Genomic DNA, 20,317 nt, shown 5'->3' on the forward strand with positions numbered 1-20,317 from the left:
AACAGGAATAGATGGTAAAACATAAAGGAAGCACTGTACAATTGTTCAGCTAATCAGTACATTATAAAAGTAAGCTCTGGCTGTAGAGGTAGAATGATTTTGCAAAGTGCAAGAGCACAGTGGATCCTTGGGCAATGTACTTCATACCATGCAGCCCTTTAGTCTGTGGAGTTCAGTTGCAGGGCAATTGCACTCTAGTCCAAAGTGGAAACTCATGTAATCAGAACTGGGATTAGAGGTTAGCTATTCTGGATTATTTTATTTTTTTTTAATATTTTGTGTGTGATTTTCATTGGGCTCTAGTGTACCCCTCTCATGAACTGAAAGAAAAAGATTTATGTCAGTGGAAAAATGTGTACATTACAATTTTCCATTATTTTCTACAATCCCTGAACTCATTTAAGTTCTGCAGTTTTTGAGCCAACTTAAACTGTGAATGCACACATATGCATGTACTTACTTTATAAATAACTGTTTGATTTATTGTCCTGGCTGCATCCTCCAGGATCACTTAAAAAGCAGGCATGCCTGAGCAGATTGTTTTTATTGTCCTCCTAATGAAATAGGAGTCTTGTTCAGCTCAGATACCATACCCTGAAACACATCTTTCCTCAGAGAGCTGTGAAGTTCCTTCATTTACTGCAGTGGGATCTTCTTGCCAATGGAAATGCCATCGCTGCAGATTGCAGACTGGGGAGAATGTTCTTCCCTGTCTCCATCATGCTCCTGCAGAGCACCTCAGAGCTCACATGGCAGCATCAGCACTGCCTACTCCTCCTCTTTCACACCCTGAGCTTGTTTTTTCAAAGACTTTTTTTTCCTGTCTTCCATCTTCTTTCCCTAATTTGCAGGAGAAGGCAGCTGGTCTGGAGCCATATGAAGAATAATCAAGGTTATGTTTATCCCTTCACACTTCTTGCAGAGTGAACACCAGCTAGTGGGAATCTTTCAAGAAAGAAACAACATATCCTGGAGTCCTCTCCTCTAGGATGCTTTTGTACAAGTAGCCCTCCCCTTCCCCTCCCTACGGCAGGCCATGGTGCTGATTGCTCCGGAGTCCTTGCCTGAGGTTCATTGTACTTTTTGGTTTAAATAAATTTATACTACTCCTGTCAATCTCTTTGCTCTCAAGCAATAGGTTTGTACTCCATCTGGGTAAGCAGATCACTCGCATACTAATTGGTAAGAGCAGTTACAGTTTGGGGCTTAAAAGGGATTTAAAAGTTGTAGTTTTTCTGACAGCTTCCTAGAGGCAGGCTTAAATCTGAGTGACCTGTGTTGGTTTATGCCATGGGATGTAGAAACAGTCTCCAGATCAGAAGGGAACAGTGATGCCCTTAGGTAAAAGACTGCCTGGAGTTACTGTGCCTTTTCTAAACTAATTTGGTGGTCATGACAGCTTGTGAAGATGTTTCCTGTAGGTTCAAGATCACCCAGCCTCTTAACACAGAGCCTCTTTCTCTTGAAATGAAATGCTATAGTCTATTTTAAAAGGACCATCTCCCCTTTAAATAATCATCTTAATCTCAGTTCTTTACTTCCCTGGTAGGTATTTCCAGATTGGCAAGTGTCTGTCTGATGAGATGTGTTTTCTTCAGACAAAACAAATCGTTCTCTGTTGATGTAATGGAGATGTCAAATCTTTCTTTTTCTGTAGCTTGTTATCACCCATCACTGCTTTCCCCACTTGGAAAGGTTTCTTTAGAACTGCAGCAACTTGCTTTTGCCAGGGCAGATGATGTCTGCAATCTCTTGCAAAGTTACCCACTAACTGTGGCCCTACTGGTGGGTACTTGCTTTTCTGAAAAAAATAAAAAACAAACAAAAATTTAAAAACACTGACAAAACCAAACAACAATGTGTAAAGGTAAGCCAAAAATGGCCTAATCATACACCCAGCCCCTATAGTATTGAAAACTTCTTGTGTGTTGCTGAAGCATGAATGAGAAGTGTAAATCTATCCAAAAAAATCCCTTGAGTATGGTCAAATTGCAGAGTTTTTTTCCCCAGGACTGGTGGCTTGGAACTCTGCATGCCACAGAAATTCTGACACTTCAGCAGTATTTCTTTTACAAATATTTGATTTTTCTCTACAGTTAGAGAGATCTGTGAAATAAAACACAATAGAAAATTACTAATGGAATATTTTCTTCAAAGCAGAAGGCGTAGTTTCAGCCAAGTGTTAGGCTTGAGAGGCTGGACTTCAGTAAAAATTCTTTGCAGTAGGAAGAAATTTTGTTTCACACAATTGATGAACTCTTTTTTTTTCTTCTGATTTTTGTTTTTGTTTTGGTTTTTTTTAATGGAAAAGTCAACCAGCAAAAGATTGTGTTCTATTGCTGTCTTTCATTCTCTCAAAGACAGCACTGCTTTTCTGTTTCTGGGTGTCTTCCCCTAAGTTTTACTAAATTCTCTCAGAACCTTTACAGTAACAGCTTGGAACAGATTTTTGTCCCAGAATTGCTGCTATCTTTAAATTAAAAATGAAGTCACTCTAGGGGCAGAAGGGTAGGAGGGGAGACGTGGGTGTTAAGCCTTTTGAAAAGAAAAAAAACCAACCTGCCTTATTAATAGTAAAACCTTGGAAGAAACACAATCATGAGAATCTGGATGCTATTTTTAAGAATCCCTTCTGCATCACACTCCCCCTCCCCTTGTGTTCATCTGTATTTTTGCAGTGTGCTACCCAGTTCTTATGTCAAAGACCAAATTTTCACAAGTATCTTCCTTTTTTAAATTTGCAGTGAGAAACACTTTAAGTCTATGCCTTCTCCCATTAGCACTGGTGTGCATAAGGCAAGTCACTACTGAGGTGGGCACTTGTGCTTTTTTAAAACTGAGACTTAGTGCTAGAGTGTGAGCAACTGCCTCGCTGTGACTTGGTTACTGAAAAATATTCCACGTACCTGGGAGGAATCCATTGAAAGAGAAATGTTTGATATGTGAGCCTTTGTGATTTCATCTCCACGAGACTTAGCAATCCCATCAGTTCCATGCTACCTTCCAACCTATTCTGATTCTACTTCTTGCAACATTACCCTTTGCTCTTAAATTTTGCACAGGTTCATCTTCTGGTTTTGCCTCTGTGGGGTGGCACCTCTTGGAGCTCTTAAATACCAAACTAAGTGAATGACTTCCTGTGTGTCTCATCAGCCTCATTCCTTATTTCTTGCATCTGATTGCACTATCAACACTGGTACATCATACAGATATGGCAAGTTTTTTATCTCATTAATTATTGCAAGTGAAATGGAGGAGTCATTTTTGGTTGTGCAACCCAGGAGCCTGAGAAACATTCCTGCTGTCTTTTGTCAGAAACACAGACACCTCTGTGTGTCCCCTTCCCCCCCCCCCCCTTAAATCACACTCAACCTCAGAACTGCATTAATAAAATGTTTATTTAGCACCTTTCAGGTAGAAGGATCCAAAAGCACTTTACAATTAACTACACACATCATCACTGAAATGCATCCAAACAGAAAATCAGCAGACAACTCACTGCATAAATTTCAAAAAGAAGGGACATTTGGCCATCTGCTTGGCCAGAAAGCAAAGTAGAAAAGCTCTAATGACCTGCAGCAAACAGGATTCTGATTTTGGTTTTGGTTTTGAAGGTCTCATCTGAAAAACCTACATGGTAAAGCTGCATTCAACCCAATTTAGCCACCTCAGACCACTGAGGATTTGCATCAGCCCTGCCAAGATTAGAATCTGTGGTGCCACGGAGTCTAGCCTAATCCTAACCTGATGTTTAGATGACTAAACCATTGCCTTAAGGTAGAGGACATACCCAGTAAATTCAAGTTGCAAGTATATAGTAACACAGTGCTGGTTTTTAATCCAGAATTCAGATGTTTATACATTAACATCCCACATGTACAGTATGCCTCTTTACAAGCACCAGGCATTGATTTACAGTCCTGTAACTTTTCCAGCTTTGGGGGAAGGGGAAACACGACCTTCTGAGCTTAAGGAGCTAGAATAGTCTTTCCAGGGAAATAGTAGAAGGAACTTGGCACAACTGAACAAAGCACCTGGAAATTCTCTATTGGGAATGATCCTCATTCCCTGGGAGGATAGAGATTACCTGCAATCTTTCCAGCTGTAATAGTGACAGTCTGTAAGAAGTACAAGCCAAATAAATTCTGAGCAATGTCTCCCTTTCTGCAGAAGTATTCTGAAATGCTGGAAATGCCTCATGAATATACACAACCCGGTTCCTCCCTCTTGCAACTTCACAGGAGAATTTGGGCATAAACGTGTAAATGGGGCTTTGTTACTTCTAAATGCATCTCCTGACTGGAATGTTGATTATGTTTTTTCACTTCAGCAAAGAAAAATTATAAGGCTATTTTTATACAATTTGAAAGCACATAATACAAAGTTACATGAATACACTGCATCATATGGCCTATCTGTGGAGAAAATACTGAAATACTACCATAGGGCTTTTCAATACTAGTTTTGTCTTTCAACTTTTCCTCTTAATACTAGAAAATATATAAATCATTTACATGACATTATGCAAAAGAAGGCACAGCCGGTTATAGTTTACACAAGCACAATGCATAATAGGCAGAAAAAGGGATTAAAAAGAGGCTTCACATCCTTATTAGATACATTGTTGCAATCCATTAAGAAAGGTACTTCATCAACAACAGAAGTGTTCAACACTTGAGAGCTATGATATAAAAAAATTATAATTCATTTAATGCAAAACAGAGTTATATATACTTTTATATATAAACACTGTTTAAAAATGCTAACATAATAAAAGTAGATTATCCATGTAATGAAAAGTGCAAACCAAAGTAATAGAGGGTTTCACAATGTCCTTCTCATGACACAGGAAAAACTAGCCCATAGGAATGAAGTGTTAAATCCACCAAAAAGTCCTTAGCTTGGTGAGGCATCATCAGGATTTCTGAGCATTTGGAGAAAGCAGTACTGGAGAGGAGGCTCCGTCCAGACTGGGGAGTGGCACTGGTATGTGACCATTAAGCAGAGTTGGAAACTGTAAGAGGCCAAAAGGTAAAAATTACCCTTTATCTCAAAGCATTCTGCCCAGAAGTACGTGCATTTAGCATTAGCAACCGAGTCCAGATGTTTTCAGGACTTGTCATGTCTATACTGTAACACATACACCAAATGCCTGCATCAGCCACTAGGAATGCAAAATGGAGGATGAAACCTAAGTAATTTGTAAATGTACCAGAATATGCAGATCTACTACTGGAAAAGTTTTTGTACATGTAGAATTCATAATTTGAAGTGTAAATCTATTCCAAAAATCCCTCAAGTACAGTCAAATTTCAGGGAATAATTTGTAAATCTGCTGGGATGTGTAAATCTTTTATTGGCTATATTTTATATAAAAGTTCACATGACAATACATCTGTCATCACCCCGGGAAAGTGAATACTCTAGAGCAATGTTTGCCATCCAATCTGCTTCCAGAAATGTTTTTCAATCTACAAATTATTTCTTGAAATCTATGCTTTTCATCTGCCATTCCTAAAAGCTAAGCAGGAAAGAGCTCTACAAAACTGCAAGTTGAGATGTAGTTTTAGGGCTGAAAGAATACAACTATGAATACAAAACTGGGGAGAATTACTCAAGCAATGACAGTTTCTCTCTGTATTTGCTATATACCCTGTCAGTCAGTATGTGAAGCAGGATGCTAACAGTAATTTAGCATTAACATTCAGCTCCTGAAATACAGTGCCAAGAAATACTAATTCAATACATAAGCCGTATATGCCTAGTTCATCCTGGCTGTAACTTGCCTGCAGGGATGTGTATTGACTAGTTTTTAATATCTGACCTGAGAAAAAAAAACAGAGCAAGTAGGTGGAATAAACTTGCTACAGCATGAGGCAGGAATTATCCAAGTGGTAGATCCCAATCAGGCCTCCAGGCCAGGCCCAGGGAGAGTAACAGAGCTCCTGACTTCCAAGTGTCGGCTGTATTTTAACCCCTTATCAGATCAGTCCTTCAACAGCCAACTGTGGCGTAATCAACCTCTACACATGCACATAATCTGCTTATAACAGGATCACTCTTCCCCCAAGATGTTAGTTAAGGTTACCTATCTCCACCTGTTGGGTTTAAAATCATGTTGACAAGCTCAGCTGTGTGCTGTGGTGGGCTGGCACCAGGCTTCTGGTGGGACCAGGGCTGCCTGATACCTCTATTTGAACCAAACTGAACCTTAGGAAATGCGTTTTATAGCTTCTACCTTCTTTAAACACAGAGCTTGATTACAAGCTCTTTTCTAGTCTAAGTAATGTAAATTACAGTGTGCTGCACATGATAACTACAGCTAAAAACCCCATGGTTGGGTGATCTTTGGTGCTGGTTGAGGCTGCTGGTAGTATGCTGGCACTATACTCCAAGATGCAAAAGATGCTCACGTCATGATTTCATCCTTCCCCTGGTCTCCACCCCAACCCAGATCTCTTGTTCATCTTGCTGCTGTCCCTGTAGCCCCTGGGGCCAGGGCGATGCTCTTTATTCCAATGCCTCCTTACACTGGGGATCTGGCACTTGACTACGCCCTCACAGTGCTACTGTCTATACAGTAGTAACAAAGGAAATATGTTTAATACAGCACTTAATTCAAGCTGACTCGCTAGTTCTTAAGTTTGGCTGCATTTTCTTGAATTGACCATTTCCGAGCATCTCTCTTGCAGTTCCAGTTAATGTCATTATTTCAAATTAATAACAAAACATCAAATTAAGTTTAATTACATGCTAGCATGGCTTCAAAGGGAAGACTTTCCAGGTAAGTCACTATATCAAGGTAAAATGTGTGAAAGAAGACTGCAGTTTTCAGTGATGCTCTACATAGGCTGTATAGGCATAGGCGTATGGGATTTGCTTTCACCTTATAAGCATTGGAGGAGAGGTTTTTACCAGCTAATAAGCATCTACACGCTCTGTGAGGGAGTGTGCGCATAGCTGCGTCCAGCAGTGCCAGAACAGGTTCCTCCTGGTTCACTAAGGGAGGGGACTGTGCTTTTCCATAGGTTTGTCCTGGGCTTAGTGGGACCACAGACAATGGGTGGAGGCTGGTCCTTATACTATATGAAGACTCCAACTAAGAACTGCAGGCTGTGCCAAGCAGAGCACTCTTGTGAAAAGCAGAGTATACAAAAAAACCCAAAAAACCAAAAAAACCCAAACCCATACATGGCAGCAGGCAAGGAGGGTGCAGAGGCAGGCAGGCAGCTGCAGCGCTGCCCTGGCCTCTAGCTGCTGGCTCCCTCCACAAAGCACAAATGTTCTTTCAGTTCTCAGTGCAAAGGACCAGGTGAAAGCAAAAGCAGCTTGTGAAGCAGCTCCACTCCCTGAGAAGCTACTGGGAGAGAGGCCTGACTGGTGCCAGCAGCCCAGGGAAAGCTCTGCTCCGGCGCCCACGCAGGCCAACCCAGCAGTTCTCAGTGGGGCTGGCTGTGCTTCAGCTGTGGCTGTCATTTCCTATTTGGCTGTTAAAATAAAGCTTCGCGCTCGACAGACTTGTCATTGTGGCCTCTGCCTGAATTAAACATCGTTTATAAGGCCCCTTGGGTCTCTCAGGAGGGAGAGAGCCAAAGCCACTCTTGACTCCTGGTTCCCACAGGAGGTGGCCGGTGTTATGTCCACACAAGCCCTGGTGCAGACACTTCCCTCTCAAATGAAATGCCTGGCTGGTTTTAACCACATGTGCAAAAACTTAAGGTCCAACAGGGATAAATGAGTTCATCTGGAACACACATAAGGAGCCCTTGGGCTCCGTGCTTTGCTGTTCCACCAGAGGCAGAAGGACTACCCTAGCACACACTGTACCTTAGCAGAGCACTGGAGCTAATGCCCAGCCCTGGAGTTGGGCAGTCACTCTCCCTAGGGGTTCAGAGACAAATGCAGGATCCCCATCTAGCAGCAGCCCTCTCCTCTGTTGGTGTTGCCCTTCTACAGCAGCCAGGGAGTTCATTCCAGGGCTGTCCCTGCATTCTTCAGCTGCTCAGACAGCCACCAGCTTCTTGTGCTTCCTGCCAATCAGCTGATGAGCATAATTTCTTCTGTGACTTACTGAATCAGCTGTTTTGCAGCAGCTCTACAGCTGCAGCTACTAATACCATTCTCACCACCCTCTTTCTAAGCCTGGAGAGACTGCTGTGGCCATCATGGTTTCCTTAATAACTTGTATTTCCACATCTCTATAGAACTTCGAGATTTTTTGCTCTCCCAATACTTACGAGAGAGAGGGGATAACGCTGCCTTTCTCCTGTTACATACAGAGAGGTCATGCACAGAGGTATGAAGTAACTTGGTTGAGGGCACTTGGATAATTTGCAGGAGAACTGGAAACGGCACCTTCAGGTTCAGAGTGCCCTTTTAGTCAATACAACTATGTCCTGTCTTTCTGAGTGAGAAGTGGCTCATTAAGACAGAGGAATAAACCTACACCCAGCTTACTGCCTGAGACCCTAGCTGGGCTTGGATTTCCCAGAGTCCACGTTGCACCACTCTCCTGTCTGGTATGTGGTCTCCTCCTGGAGCTCTAAGAACTGTTTTGTACTCTTACAGGTGTCCAGAATTTATTCCTGTTTCCCTTCATACAATATGTATGTGCTCGCTGCAGCAGATACTGTCCTGTAGGTTCTGACTGTCCTGCCAAGGCTTTAAAGAGGGCAGAGGTAAGCAGGGCTCTTTTTAAATATGCCTGTTAACTCCCATATTTTCTTAAACTATTTGAAAAGCTCTGGATGGATGCGAAAAGATGCTCCCCTGATGTCTCTTCCCCATATGTACTTTCAGAAATGAAACATATGCATTAGAAAGACCTACCTGAAACAGAGTGTTTGGTCCCTGCAGCCTGGCAGGACTCAGAGGAGCAACAGGACTGAGGCTGCTCCAGAAATGAATGCTAGACAGCAGCGGGCTTGGGGTCAGCAATAATCCACTTGGGGTCTGCAAGACAAAAAAAAAACCAAAACACCGGATGAGGTATGCCTGTGGAGTCTCCATACAGTGGTCACAACTTCTGAAGTGTTAACGCTTCACCCACTGACTTTTTTCCCTGGGAATTTAGACACACAACATGACGAGTACACCAGCCAGCAGCAGCTGCCCCTTCGGCCTTGCATCCCACCTCCACAGCAGTCAGTACTGGATACCTGCACATGTAATATTCCCTCATGTGCAAAATGGTTCCATTTCTGTTGCAATTTGCTTAAGGAGAAGCACAATTCCAGTTTATTTGGACTGCGCTCGTGCGAGATACCACGTATGCCCCAGTGTCTGTAAAAACAACCTTGTCTCCTCAGAATAATTTTTTAACTTTTTCCCCAGCAATTGCTTGGAGTGACTGCAGCTTTTGAAGCGTTCACACAATTGCATGTGGAGCCAAAAGAGCAACTGCCAGCCTTTGATGTTTACTCCTCTGATGGCACCTGTTCAAAATGGGAGAAGTTTCAAGAAACTGGCAGTGCAGAGGCTGACGCAGCAAGAGGCAGGTGTATGGGCTGGGTGCCCAGGGGGATGGTGGTGAGCGTAGGTAATTGTTTTAAAAGAACCAAAGTGGCAAGAACTAAGAATCCAAGGCTTCTACCAGCTCAAAAGTAGCTCCCTATGGTGTCACAACACCCAAGGATTGCTGGAAACGCTCTCAGCGCTCCTAAAGCACAACTGGAGGGGAGGCAGAGTTAAAGTAGATGCAAATCTCCATTCAAAGGAAAATCACGTTAATTATTCTCTATGGAGAGTAACTTCTGCCTTTCCAAAAAAAGAATATGAAAGTGATGTGACAGTTCTGAATGAAGTATTTGGCACAATGAGTTAATCTCACCAGTAGTCTTTGTGCCAATTATCAAAATCAGTCCTATGTACCAAAGCGCTTAATGGCATTTGCACACCTATCAAGCATGGACATGTTCCAATGTGCAGGACAAGTGTCTCAGTGCTCTGTCAAACAGAGGCATCAATTTGTCCAGAGTTTAAAATATGAAAAGCAAAGCTAGAAGGCAGAGTATCTCCCCCTAGCAACCAGCACGTCATGCATTCTGTACCTGCTAGCTTCCCATCGGGCCAGAAATATAAACTCCCACATATGACAATTGCAACCACAAGGCCTCACTTAACAACTGCTCACACCACAGGCTGTCACATCCCATTGCCAGGACTCAGCAGTGAGCAGGCTCGGAAAGGCAGGTACCACAGGCCACACGGATTTTTGAATATGAGAGACATACCATTTGCAAAGCAGTGCCTGAGGGATCAGCTGTGGTGTTTGAGGCTCTGTGCAAACACACAGGAATACAGACCTGCACTGACGTGCTTGCACTGGAGTTCATGGCAGGGTCAAACAATTAGTTTAACACCAGCAGAAGAGATGGGAGAGACAAGGAGCAGCAAAAGTGAAACTTCTCCCAGTGATTCTGTTCCAGGCCATTTGATACAAAGAGATTGGGTGCTCCTGAAAGACACAATTCCTCTAAGTTTCATGGAGAAACGAGAAAGGAAAGGACACCGTCAGCTCCCTTGTGCTGAAGAAGTGGATCAGAAATGCTAAACCTCATGGAAGTCACCACAGTTATGTCCCAAGAACTACCATAAGGTATTGCTGGGAAAGCAAAAGGTGTTCACGCAGTTAAGCAGCAGGTACAGTGGTCACAGGAGTACCAATGAGACCAGGGTTTGGATGTATTTGGAAAAGGGCAAAGAGTGAGTGGAGACCTGGCAAGAAGAAAACATTCGTCTTGGTCTCATCAAGTGACAGCTTTTGTCAAGACATCTGAGAAAAAATAGTTGACAAGCAGTCACTTGTGACTGGCTCCTTCACAAACACTCTCTTCCCAGGACCCTGGTGCTTTCAAGGGGTGAGATAACAGCAGTGCCAGTGAGGGCACCCTTCCTGTGCAGCACTATGGGCTGGTGCTCCATGGGCAGGCAGCTACTGATGGGGATTTACAAGACTGACAAAGAACACACCGAATTAGGTCAGGATAAATGCTCAGAGATCTACTTACAGAAGAGCCTACTAACCTTAAAACTGAAGACGTAAGCAGCAAGACCCAACAACATTCAACTAAGGACACAGTATTATGCAAACCATACTAAGAGCTCCAATGAGCAATGCCTCGATTCTTCCATTTTTTCTCTGAGAAACTGCAGATATCCAGCACTGGAAATGCAGTTCTTCAGTATGTCTTTTGAAAACTTGGAGGTGTTTATTCCTACCTAGATAGAGCCAGGGCAAGTCTTCAGAGAGATGTGATTTGAAACTGAGCTGTCCTCCATCTCTGAAAACATGTTAACATGCTTAACAACAGTGCTAAGCAAAAGCTCATGTCCTCTGATGATCAGAGCACTGATGTCCACAAGTTCCGCCAGAGCCAAGAGCCAGCCAACACAAGCCTCCAAATCTGTTAATATTTAATTCAAAAAGAGCACAAGGCTGCCCAGGCTTATTCTCAGTATCACCATCAGCCAAGCATCAAAACCACCAAAGGAAACTAAGTGTAAATAACACCACAGCACAGGCGATCCTTAAATTACATCTGGAAATTGATGTGTCAATTCATTTTCTGCCCTCATGGAGCTGCACATCTGGTATTAGATGTGGAACCCAGTGGGAAGTTCCTACTTTAAAAACACCATTAAAATTGAAGCATAGGAACAGTTTAAATAAAAATAATTCATTGCACAGAGAGGATTATGTTAAGCATGATGCTCATGGCTCCTGACTTCTCTGACAAAGAATGTGTTTAAGTACAATCTTTCTTGTCACTTTTAGCAGACAGATAACAGACAAGTGCTGCCACATGTACATTATTTCCCATGTCATTAGGCATGTGCTGGAGCCCGGATAGTGTATCTGGATATAGTACAGACCACACACATACTGGCTGCAGACACACTACTTTGTCTGTAAGGAAACAGCATGCTGTAAATGATACAAATGCTAAAGTAGAGGTCTGAAGAAACAGAGTGAGTCAGAATTACATATCCACATTGGCCAAGGGAGAGACAGCAAAAATAAGCGTAAGTAAATTGTTAAAATAAAATTAAAAAAAAAAAAAAAAAAGGCAAATCATGAACACAATCTAAATATCTCTCTTTGAAGCTAACCAAATTGAAAGCTGACATTTGTCTACCAAAGTATGGTACTGTATGCGCTGACTTCTTCAAAGCCATTTTTCTGTTCTCAAACTGGTTGTGTATATCACACGCCCTTTCACAGGGCTCCATCTGATGGCTTTCCTTGTGACCATCAGGTACACTGAAAAGCCATCAGAAATGCCCTCTCAGACAGCACAGCCTTCTGTGAACCTGCATCATTCTTGGAGCAGGAACCAATGCCTGACATCCCGCTTTCCACCTGCCTGTGAGATGTCTACCACTGGGACCTGACAAATCAGAGATCATTTGAGATATGATACACATTCCTCCTTGAAGATTTCCAACCTAAATTATTGCTTTAGATAGTTTGCATTGTGGTTTTACAGTTACCTGAACACAGTTTCTGTAGAGTTCTTATTGCATATTCACTATATCAACTATCTAGGATGCAGGGTGCTCCTTACCCATGCTGGAAATAGCTAAAAGAAAGGAAAAAAGCTGCTTTGTTGTATAGTCAGAAGTTTAAACAGATGGACCCAGGCACTACCCTACACAGGTACCACCTACCTCTTCTGTGATAGGAGAATCTTTTAAAAAAAGATTTGTAATAGTATCATGATTTTTAATGATGTCAGATAACCATCATGGCCTTACCTAGCCATCCTGCTAAAAGAGAGTCACAGTCACCTGCCTAATTCCCCTCAATGTATTTCAGGGGTAGCAAGTACAACAGTTCAAAGAGGAACAAGAAAATTAAGTGTTTAAAGAAATAATTACAAAATGAGGGAAGACTTCTCTGTTCATACTGCGATTGGGGGCAGCAGTAGATTAAAGCTAGCTTGCAATAACTCATGCTGTCATTGTGTCTGGCTGGCATCTGATATAATTTATTTGTCAGATTGGATTCCTGCAAGCCAACCTACTGTGGTTATACCACAGTTAGAGTCTGTCAATGCACCTTGGTTTTGGTTTGCCACACTTCTGTTCTTCCTGACAAATGTCACTTCACTTAAAGGCTTTACGATGTCAGAAATTAGAGATAACAGCCCACAAAATCCTCTTCTTTGGGGACACAACCTCATATTGCAGTGGCCTACAGGTGTGTCTGAATTTTACACAAACCTGCTCTGCAGCCAGCTGAAAAGCTCGGTGAGAGCCAGTCTGTGCTGGCCAAGGGTATCTGCCAACACTCTGCCTTCTGCCTTCATGCCATGCAGGCACAAGATCCTGCCCATGGGCAGCTCCAGTACAGAATCACAGAACCATTGGAGTTGGAAAGGGTCTCTGGAGATCATCGACTCCGACCCCCCTGATGAAGTAGGATCACCCATGGCACATGACACAGGACTGCATCCAGGTGGGGTTTGAACACCTCCAGAGAAGGAGACTCCAAAACCCCCCTGTTCCAGTGTTTTGTCACTCTGACAGTAAAGAAGTTTTTCCTTGTGTTTAGATGGATTCCAGCTTGTGCCCATTGCCCCTCTTCCCGTTGCTGGGCACTGCTGGAAAGGGTCTAGTTCCATTCTCCTTACGCCCACCCTTTTAGATATTTATAGACATTGAGGAGGTCTTCCTTCAAGGTTAAACAGTCCCAGTTCTCTCAACCTCTAATGCTGGCCTGCACTGCAGACGCCATCCATGCAATACCTCTTTGAAGAGGAGAGAGGTACAGGGATTCTGCAGTGTCACCTCATGACAGCCCAAAGCAAATCAAAGCTGGTAACACCTACTTTTGTACTTATTTATTTACTGTTCAGTTTGTGACATTCAGTGCTAGTATTTGCATCAACTTTTATTTTAAGGGCGAGAAGGTAATGCTGGGGGTCTTCCCCATTGGGATAATTTTACTCTCAGATCCTGTCCTGCATCAGGAATAGTGTGGCCAGCAGGAGTAAGGAAGTGATCGTTCTCCTGTGCTTGGTGCTGGTGAGGCCACACCTCAAGTATTGTGTTCAGTTCTGGGACCCTCACTACAGGAAAGACACTGAGGTGCTGGAGTGTGTCCAGAGAAGAGCAACAAAGCTGGTGCAGGGTCTGGAGCACAAGTCTTGTGAGGAACAGCTGAGGGAAATGGGATTGTTTAGTTTGAAGAGGAGGCTGAGGGAAGACCTCATTGCTCTAGGAGATTGCATCAAGGTGGGGGTCAGTCTCTTCTCCCATGAGGCTAGTGAAAAATGAAAATTCACTAGAGAAAAGGTCATGCTGTTTGAATGGATACAACACCTAATAGAGAAATCTAGCCAAGCACCCCACAATGCACATGCTCAAGTCATGACCTAAAAAACCCTGTTTTTCTTGTTGACCATTTCCTGATTGTTTTGTAGACCTGGCTGTGATGGCTTTTCCCACACTCACATAGGAACCCCAGGAGGGACCTGCCTTCCACCCTTTGTTCAGCTCCCTGCTTTGTTTCCCACTCCCCCATCCTTTTTTTTTTTTTTTCTATCAAATGATGACAGACCCATAGAGCTAAGACTCTTGGCCAGATGGAGGGAACACCTGGCTAAAGCAAGAGGACAGGAGACAGGCAGGTCTTACCTGTGCAGTGAAAAAAGCTGGAGTCAGGGATCCCGAAGGAAGTGCGGGGCTGTTGAGGGCAATGGAACCGATGTCGGTGCTAGAGAGAACCATAGGTGGGGCAGAGATTTCCAAGCCTTTGGGTTTTTTAGCCTTTGGGGGAAGAGACGGAGATTTTGCCTTGGAGCCTGAAGAGAGGTTCAGAGGCTCAAGGGAATCTGAGTCGTGGCAAGTGGACTCAAGGAAGAGGCTCCTGTGTTCTGCAGGGAGGGGTGAGGTGGGAGACAGAGATGGTGACCTGGAGGAAGACGATGATGGAGATGAAATGCTGGCACTGTTGGGTAGCATTAAAGAAGATAGTTTTGCTGACACTGATGAGCTGAGAAAAGCAGAGGCAGCTGCTGTTTCAGAAGTGGAAGGCAATGACACCATGGGCCTCATAACTTGTTTGTCTGTTTTGTTTGTCACAAATCTTATAACGGTCCGAACTTCTTCGACTGGTGTGTTTCCTTCTGACTTCTCCTCCAGTTTCTCTGTTTTGATTGGCTTGTAAGGGTCTGGCTGGTTCTGCAGAGAGTTGATAGTGAAAGAGGAGTACAGGCCAGAGTGGATATATTCATTTCGGCTTGTGCTTTTCAGTGCTGACAAGCTGTGCTTGTGCTGATCCCTGCTCTCAGAAGGCATCTTACAGTCGCTGTCCTGCAGCAAAAGGCTTTCTCTGCTGATTTCCACAGCATGTGGATCCATTTTTAAAATCTCAGGAAAGGAGACAAACTTGTACACAAATTTTTGTCCAATCACTTTCTTGATGATGTTCTGCAAATACAAAAGCAAATGCTAGAGAGATCAACATTTTAAAGGTACTGAGTACACCAAACATCAGGGTGTTCATAAAGGTAGGGGTGTGCAGCTCCCTCATCAAGATGAGCAGCTCATTTCCAGGGAGACTACAACCTGCTCCTCATAGAATCATAGAATTGGCTGGGTTGGAAGGGACCTCAGAGATCATCAAGTCCAACCCTTGCTCCACTACCACTGCAGTTACCAGCCCATGGCACTGAGTGCCACATCCAGTCTCTTTTTAAATATCTCCAGGGATGGAGAATCCACTACTTCCCTGGGCAGCCCATTCCAATGCCTGGAATGGTGCTAACATGGTGCCTAACAAAATCACCATTACTAGGTGATAAAGACCTACAGGTGGGATGTTTTCCTCCTGCTTCCCCAGAGGCAGCTTGGGAATATTCTTTCCAGTAAAACCAACGCTGCTGCCTTGCAGACTTGAGCCATGCCACCATCTGAATTTCACAGCAAAAGCAAACTCCTTCATTTATGCCTCCTAAAACTGGCGGCAACTGCCCTGAATAAAAAATACTCTTGGAATGTCTGCAAGGCACAAACCCACCTGCTCCAGTGATTTACCCTTGCCTCCTGACCACGTGCAGAGGGACTGATCTAGTCTGACAGTGACTGTCCCTCTCTCAGTGCTCACGTCACGTGTCTGAGACAAATGCAATCATTTGCAGGGGTTGGAAAAGTACTTGAGTTCTGCTGCATTGCCTGTGCTGTCCCCAGGTTTGCAATAGGCTCAGGATGCTTACTGGTGCAGGCAGAGAGTTTTCATCAATTTTAACTGGTAGTTATATTAATTATTGAAGAGAAAATCCCAAACCTCTCAAAGGTTTGTAGAACTACTTTTTCTTCACATTTGCCATTTTAAAAAGTGTCCTCTTTATAGAAAGAACTGATTCCCTTTGAAACAGAAATATTTTGTGAGGGTGCCATTTCCAGTCCTGGCTCCTGTACTGCAAACCCAGGTATGTTTCCTTCTCTAACACTGTGTTCATTATCCCCAGGGACACGACGTGAGCTCCTCCACAGAGACACTTCATGGCACTGGGTGCTGGCTTGGCCTAGGAGAAAGACTGGAACTTTTACCACCCTAAGCCAACTGCTGTGGAACAGTAGCAGCAATATTTCCCAAGGTTTCCATAGTGATTTTGCTCTTCTTGAAGCCCCCAGTGGAGAGTTTGTCTTTAAGTCAGCTCTGAAAAACCCTTTCCAAGAAGCTTCACTTTAGTGCAGCACAGGACTGCTGCACCTCTGCAAACACCCATTTGCTTCGCTGTTCATACAGGAATGTAAATATTTACAGTATTCCTAAAAATCTGCTTTGTTTTTCATCCTACTACAGATTTTACAACAATTAGAGAAAAATGTGTTAAATTGATTGGAAATGGAAAAAAAAAATTAATACAAACATCCTCCCTATTTATATCTGGGCAGCACCTAGTACTGGGTGCTTGCACTGCCTGCACTACATCTTTCTTTATTTTTTTTTTTTTTTACCACAAAATTAAGGCCCATTTTGGGCAAGAAAAGCCTGCACTTGTGTATCGCAACCTCTTCTGCCTTTCAGCTGAGCTACTGCACTCTCTAATTCGTCTACCTGAATGTCATGGCATTTCATTCAGGCACCTTCTTGAATACAAAATTAATCCCACAAAGAGCCCTGGGAGGTGGCTTTGATTCACAGGTCAGGAGCTGTGGCACAGATGGAGAAAGCTGTTTCCCAAGTTGATAATGGGGATCTGCAGCAAGGAGGAGAACAAAATTCAGCAACCTGAGACTCAAGACACAAAACTTCCATGCTGAGCTGTAGCTATGTCCACCCAGTGGGTCCTGAAATGCCTATTTTTGCCCTCCAAAAGCTCAGGACATATAGTTAGCCCAGAGGATCTCAATCTGTCTCAGCTTTAATTTCCATGGCTTCGGGCTTGGCCTAGATTTTTTCTTTTGTGTGTGTGCTAATTGGGTGAAACATTGGATGGATGAACTTTTTCTGCACTCTCAGCGTTACATTTTTCTTGAAAAAGGCGAAAACTCCAAATGGGAAGAAACTTATGGGAAGCTCACTTATGGGAAGAAACACCTAAACTTGACTTAGTTTTCTTTTTTTAAATATGTATATATATATATATATATATATATATATAATATATGTAACATATATAGTGCAACTCCCAGCAGAAATAGATTAAATGTATTTAAGGGTGGTACTTCTGCACTGGTGCAGGCTTGGAACAGGGAAACATTGCTATAAAAAAACCCAACTGAATGGACTGGTGAGTTTATATTTCTATTACTGTTAAATATAGTTATATTTTAAGATCTCTCGGTGCGGTTCCTCTGAGAGTAAGCCTGCAGCAAAAGCCCACTTAACAATGCCTGGAGATGAAAAGGATTCAAGGGCAGATCCCTCAAGCATTTTTCATCCTTCTCTTCAATGTGGAGCCTGAAGAAATTTCGTGTAAGAGAAAATAAGGCCACAAATTAATTAAGTGCCTCTGAAATGCTACGGACTTCTCTATTTTTTTTTTTTTTTGACAGATAACTGAAGTGAGGTGAAAAGCAGTGTATTTTTACCATAACCTTCAGTGATCTGTCAGAATAATTCTGAGCTGTGGATGATGATTCAAACCACAGGATACAGTAGTATCTTGAGAAGCAGGGGTTTTCCACCCTCACTTTGGAAGGGCAAAGAAGGATTCCTTATATTAAGGACTGCATTTGCAGGGAGACTTGGACACTTGCTTGATAACTGAACAGTATGTGTGTGTGCACGTTTAGCCCTTTTTTCTTGTTGTTTGAATTTTCTAAGTAAATTCCCTTGTGAGCAGGCTTGCAATGAGTGTTGGTGGCTGCTGGCCAGGGCTGCAGGGAGCTCCAGGGCTGTGCTGCTGGGGAAGGGAACTGCTCTGCTGAGCCAGGGCAGCTGCTGGGGAAGAGAAATGGGCCAGGCCAGGACCAGAGGCTCCAGTCCAACAGCTCAAAAAAAAAAAAAAAAAAAAAAAAAAAAAAAATCTATCTTATCAAGAAACAGTACTCTCTGACATCTATAAAAAGGGCAGGGGGCTGGGAATGCCCATCTCTTCTGTTGGCTTCTTGATTGGTTTCATCACCTGAACACTTTCCACTTCCTCTCTTTAGTCACCCGGTCTATAAAACAGAGACTACAGCAAAAGGTGACCCCCCTGCCCATTGCTGAGTGCTCTGAAAGCTGCAAATACAAACTGGATACAGCACTGCCCAGCATCTTCTCTGGTGCATCAGCTGTGCTAGGGAGCTCAGGCTTGCTGACACCACAGCATTGCAGGCACTCACTGTACAAGCAGCTCCAAACCCAGCCTTACCCAAATGCTCTGAACCCCCAGGTAGAGGGATGGGTCTCTCCCTTCTCCTTCACAGACCAGCTGGCTGAGCTAGATGCCGAAAGCTCAGTGACCTGGTTCCCACTGCAGCTTAAAACAGGATATAATGTGGTTGGGTTGGGGTTTTTTTTTCTGTGTGTGTGTCCTGGTTTGGTCAACTATGCACATGCACTACCACTTTTGGACGCCCTTCCAAAATACACAGGAGCTGTTTGCCTATCTCAACAGCACATGACCTCTGGGTTTTTTTCCACTTTCCCCTTTCCCTCCAGAAGTTTTCCGGTGCATTGGTGCAATTCGGATTTCCCTTCTTCAGGTTGGATGGGGCCTTAAGCAACCTAGTAGGTGTTCTTTAAGATCTCTTCCAACCCAAACCATTCTGTGATTCTATTATTCTTTTATCATGTTTTATTTTCATCAGCTCTGACTCCTACTCCCTGTTTTCAGACATTTGCAGAATCACAGAATTGTCATGGTTGGAAAGGACCTCACGACCACTGCATCCAACCATCAGCCTCCCACCCCCACAATAAAATAAAGTAAAAGAAAATAATGAAATAAAATAAAAATAAAATAATACATATCACCATGCCAAACAGAGCCTAACCTGAAGTGCCTCATGTACACATTTTTTAAATACTTCATGGAATGGTGGCTCCATCTCTGGGCAGCCAGGGAGGCTGTTCCAGTGCCTAACTACTCTCCCAGTAAAGAAATTCTCCTTAATATCTAGTCTAAACCTCCCCTGGTGCAGCTTTAGGCTATTTCCTCCAGTCTTATCATTATTTACTTGAGAGAAGAGGCCAGAACCCACCTCACTACAACCTCCTTTCAGGTAGTTGTAAAGGTCTCCCTTCAGCCTCCTCCAAACTAAACAATTCCAGTTCCCTCAGCCTCTCCTCAAAGGACTTGTGCTCCAGACCCTTCACCAGCTTGGTTGCCCTTCTCTGAACTCACTCCAGGACCTCAATGTCTTTCGTGTAGTGACGGGCCCAGAGCTCCACACAGTACTGGAGATGTGGTGTCACCAGTGCCAAGTACAGGGACACCATCACTTCCCTACTCCTGCTGCCCACACTATTCCTGATACAAGCCAGGATGCTGTTGGCCTTCTTGGCCACACTGCTGGCTCATATTCAACCAGGTGTCAACCAGCACCCCCAGGTCCTTTTCCTCTGGGCAGCCTTCCAGCACTCGTACACAAGCCTGTAGTGTTCCATGGGGTTGTTGTGTCCCAAATTCAGGACCTGGCACTCAGTCCTGTTAAAACTCTGACAATTGGCCTCAGCTCATCAATTCAACCAGAATTTGTCTAGATCCCTCCTGCAAAGCCTTCCTACCCTCAGGCAGATCAGCAATCCTACCCAACTTTGTGTTGGTCTGCAAACTTGCTGAGGAAGCACTCAATCCCCTCATCTAGATCATTGCTAGAGAAACTGAACAAAACCACCCCCAAAACTGAGCCCTGGGGAACACTACAGGTGATG

General features: G+C 43.5%; 1 protein-coding gene across 2 annotated transcripts in view; it reads right to left on the minus strand.

The window, feature by feature from the left end:
- Positions 1-3,380: 3,380 nt before the first annotated feature.
- The window catches only part of ELK3 (ETS transcription factor ELK3), a 44,005-nt gene continuing 27,068 nt past the window's right edge, over positions 3,381-20,317 (minus strand). Inside the window, exons 3-5 of one of the 2 annotated variants that reach the window (XM_008499148.2) lie at positions 14,641-15,435; positions 8,830-8,952; positions 3,381-5,014 (exon numbers count right to left, since the gene is read on the minus strand). In XM_008499148.2, the coding sequence (XP_008497370.1) occupies positions 4,916-5,014; positions 8,830-8,952; positions 14,641-15,435 (1,017 nt within the window). In that variant the 3' untranslated portion in view covers positions 3,381-4,915. Of the gene's footprint in view, positions 5,015-8,829; positions 8,953-14,153; positions 14,267-14,640; positions 15,436-20,317 lie in introns of those variants that run through there. The other variant, XM_030469200.1, reaches the window with a different exon arrangement.

The sequence above is a fragment of the Calypte anna genome, chromosome 1 (genome assembly GCF_003957555.1).
Source record: "Calypte anna isolate BGI_N300 chromosome 1, bCalAnn1_v1.p, whole genome shotgun sequence".
Lineage (NCBI taxonomy): Eukaryota > Metazoa > Chordata > Aves > Apodiformes > Trochilidae > Calypte > Calypte anna.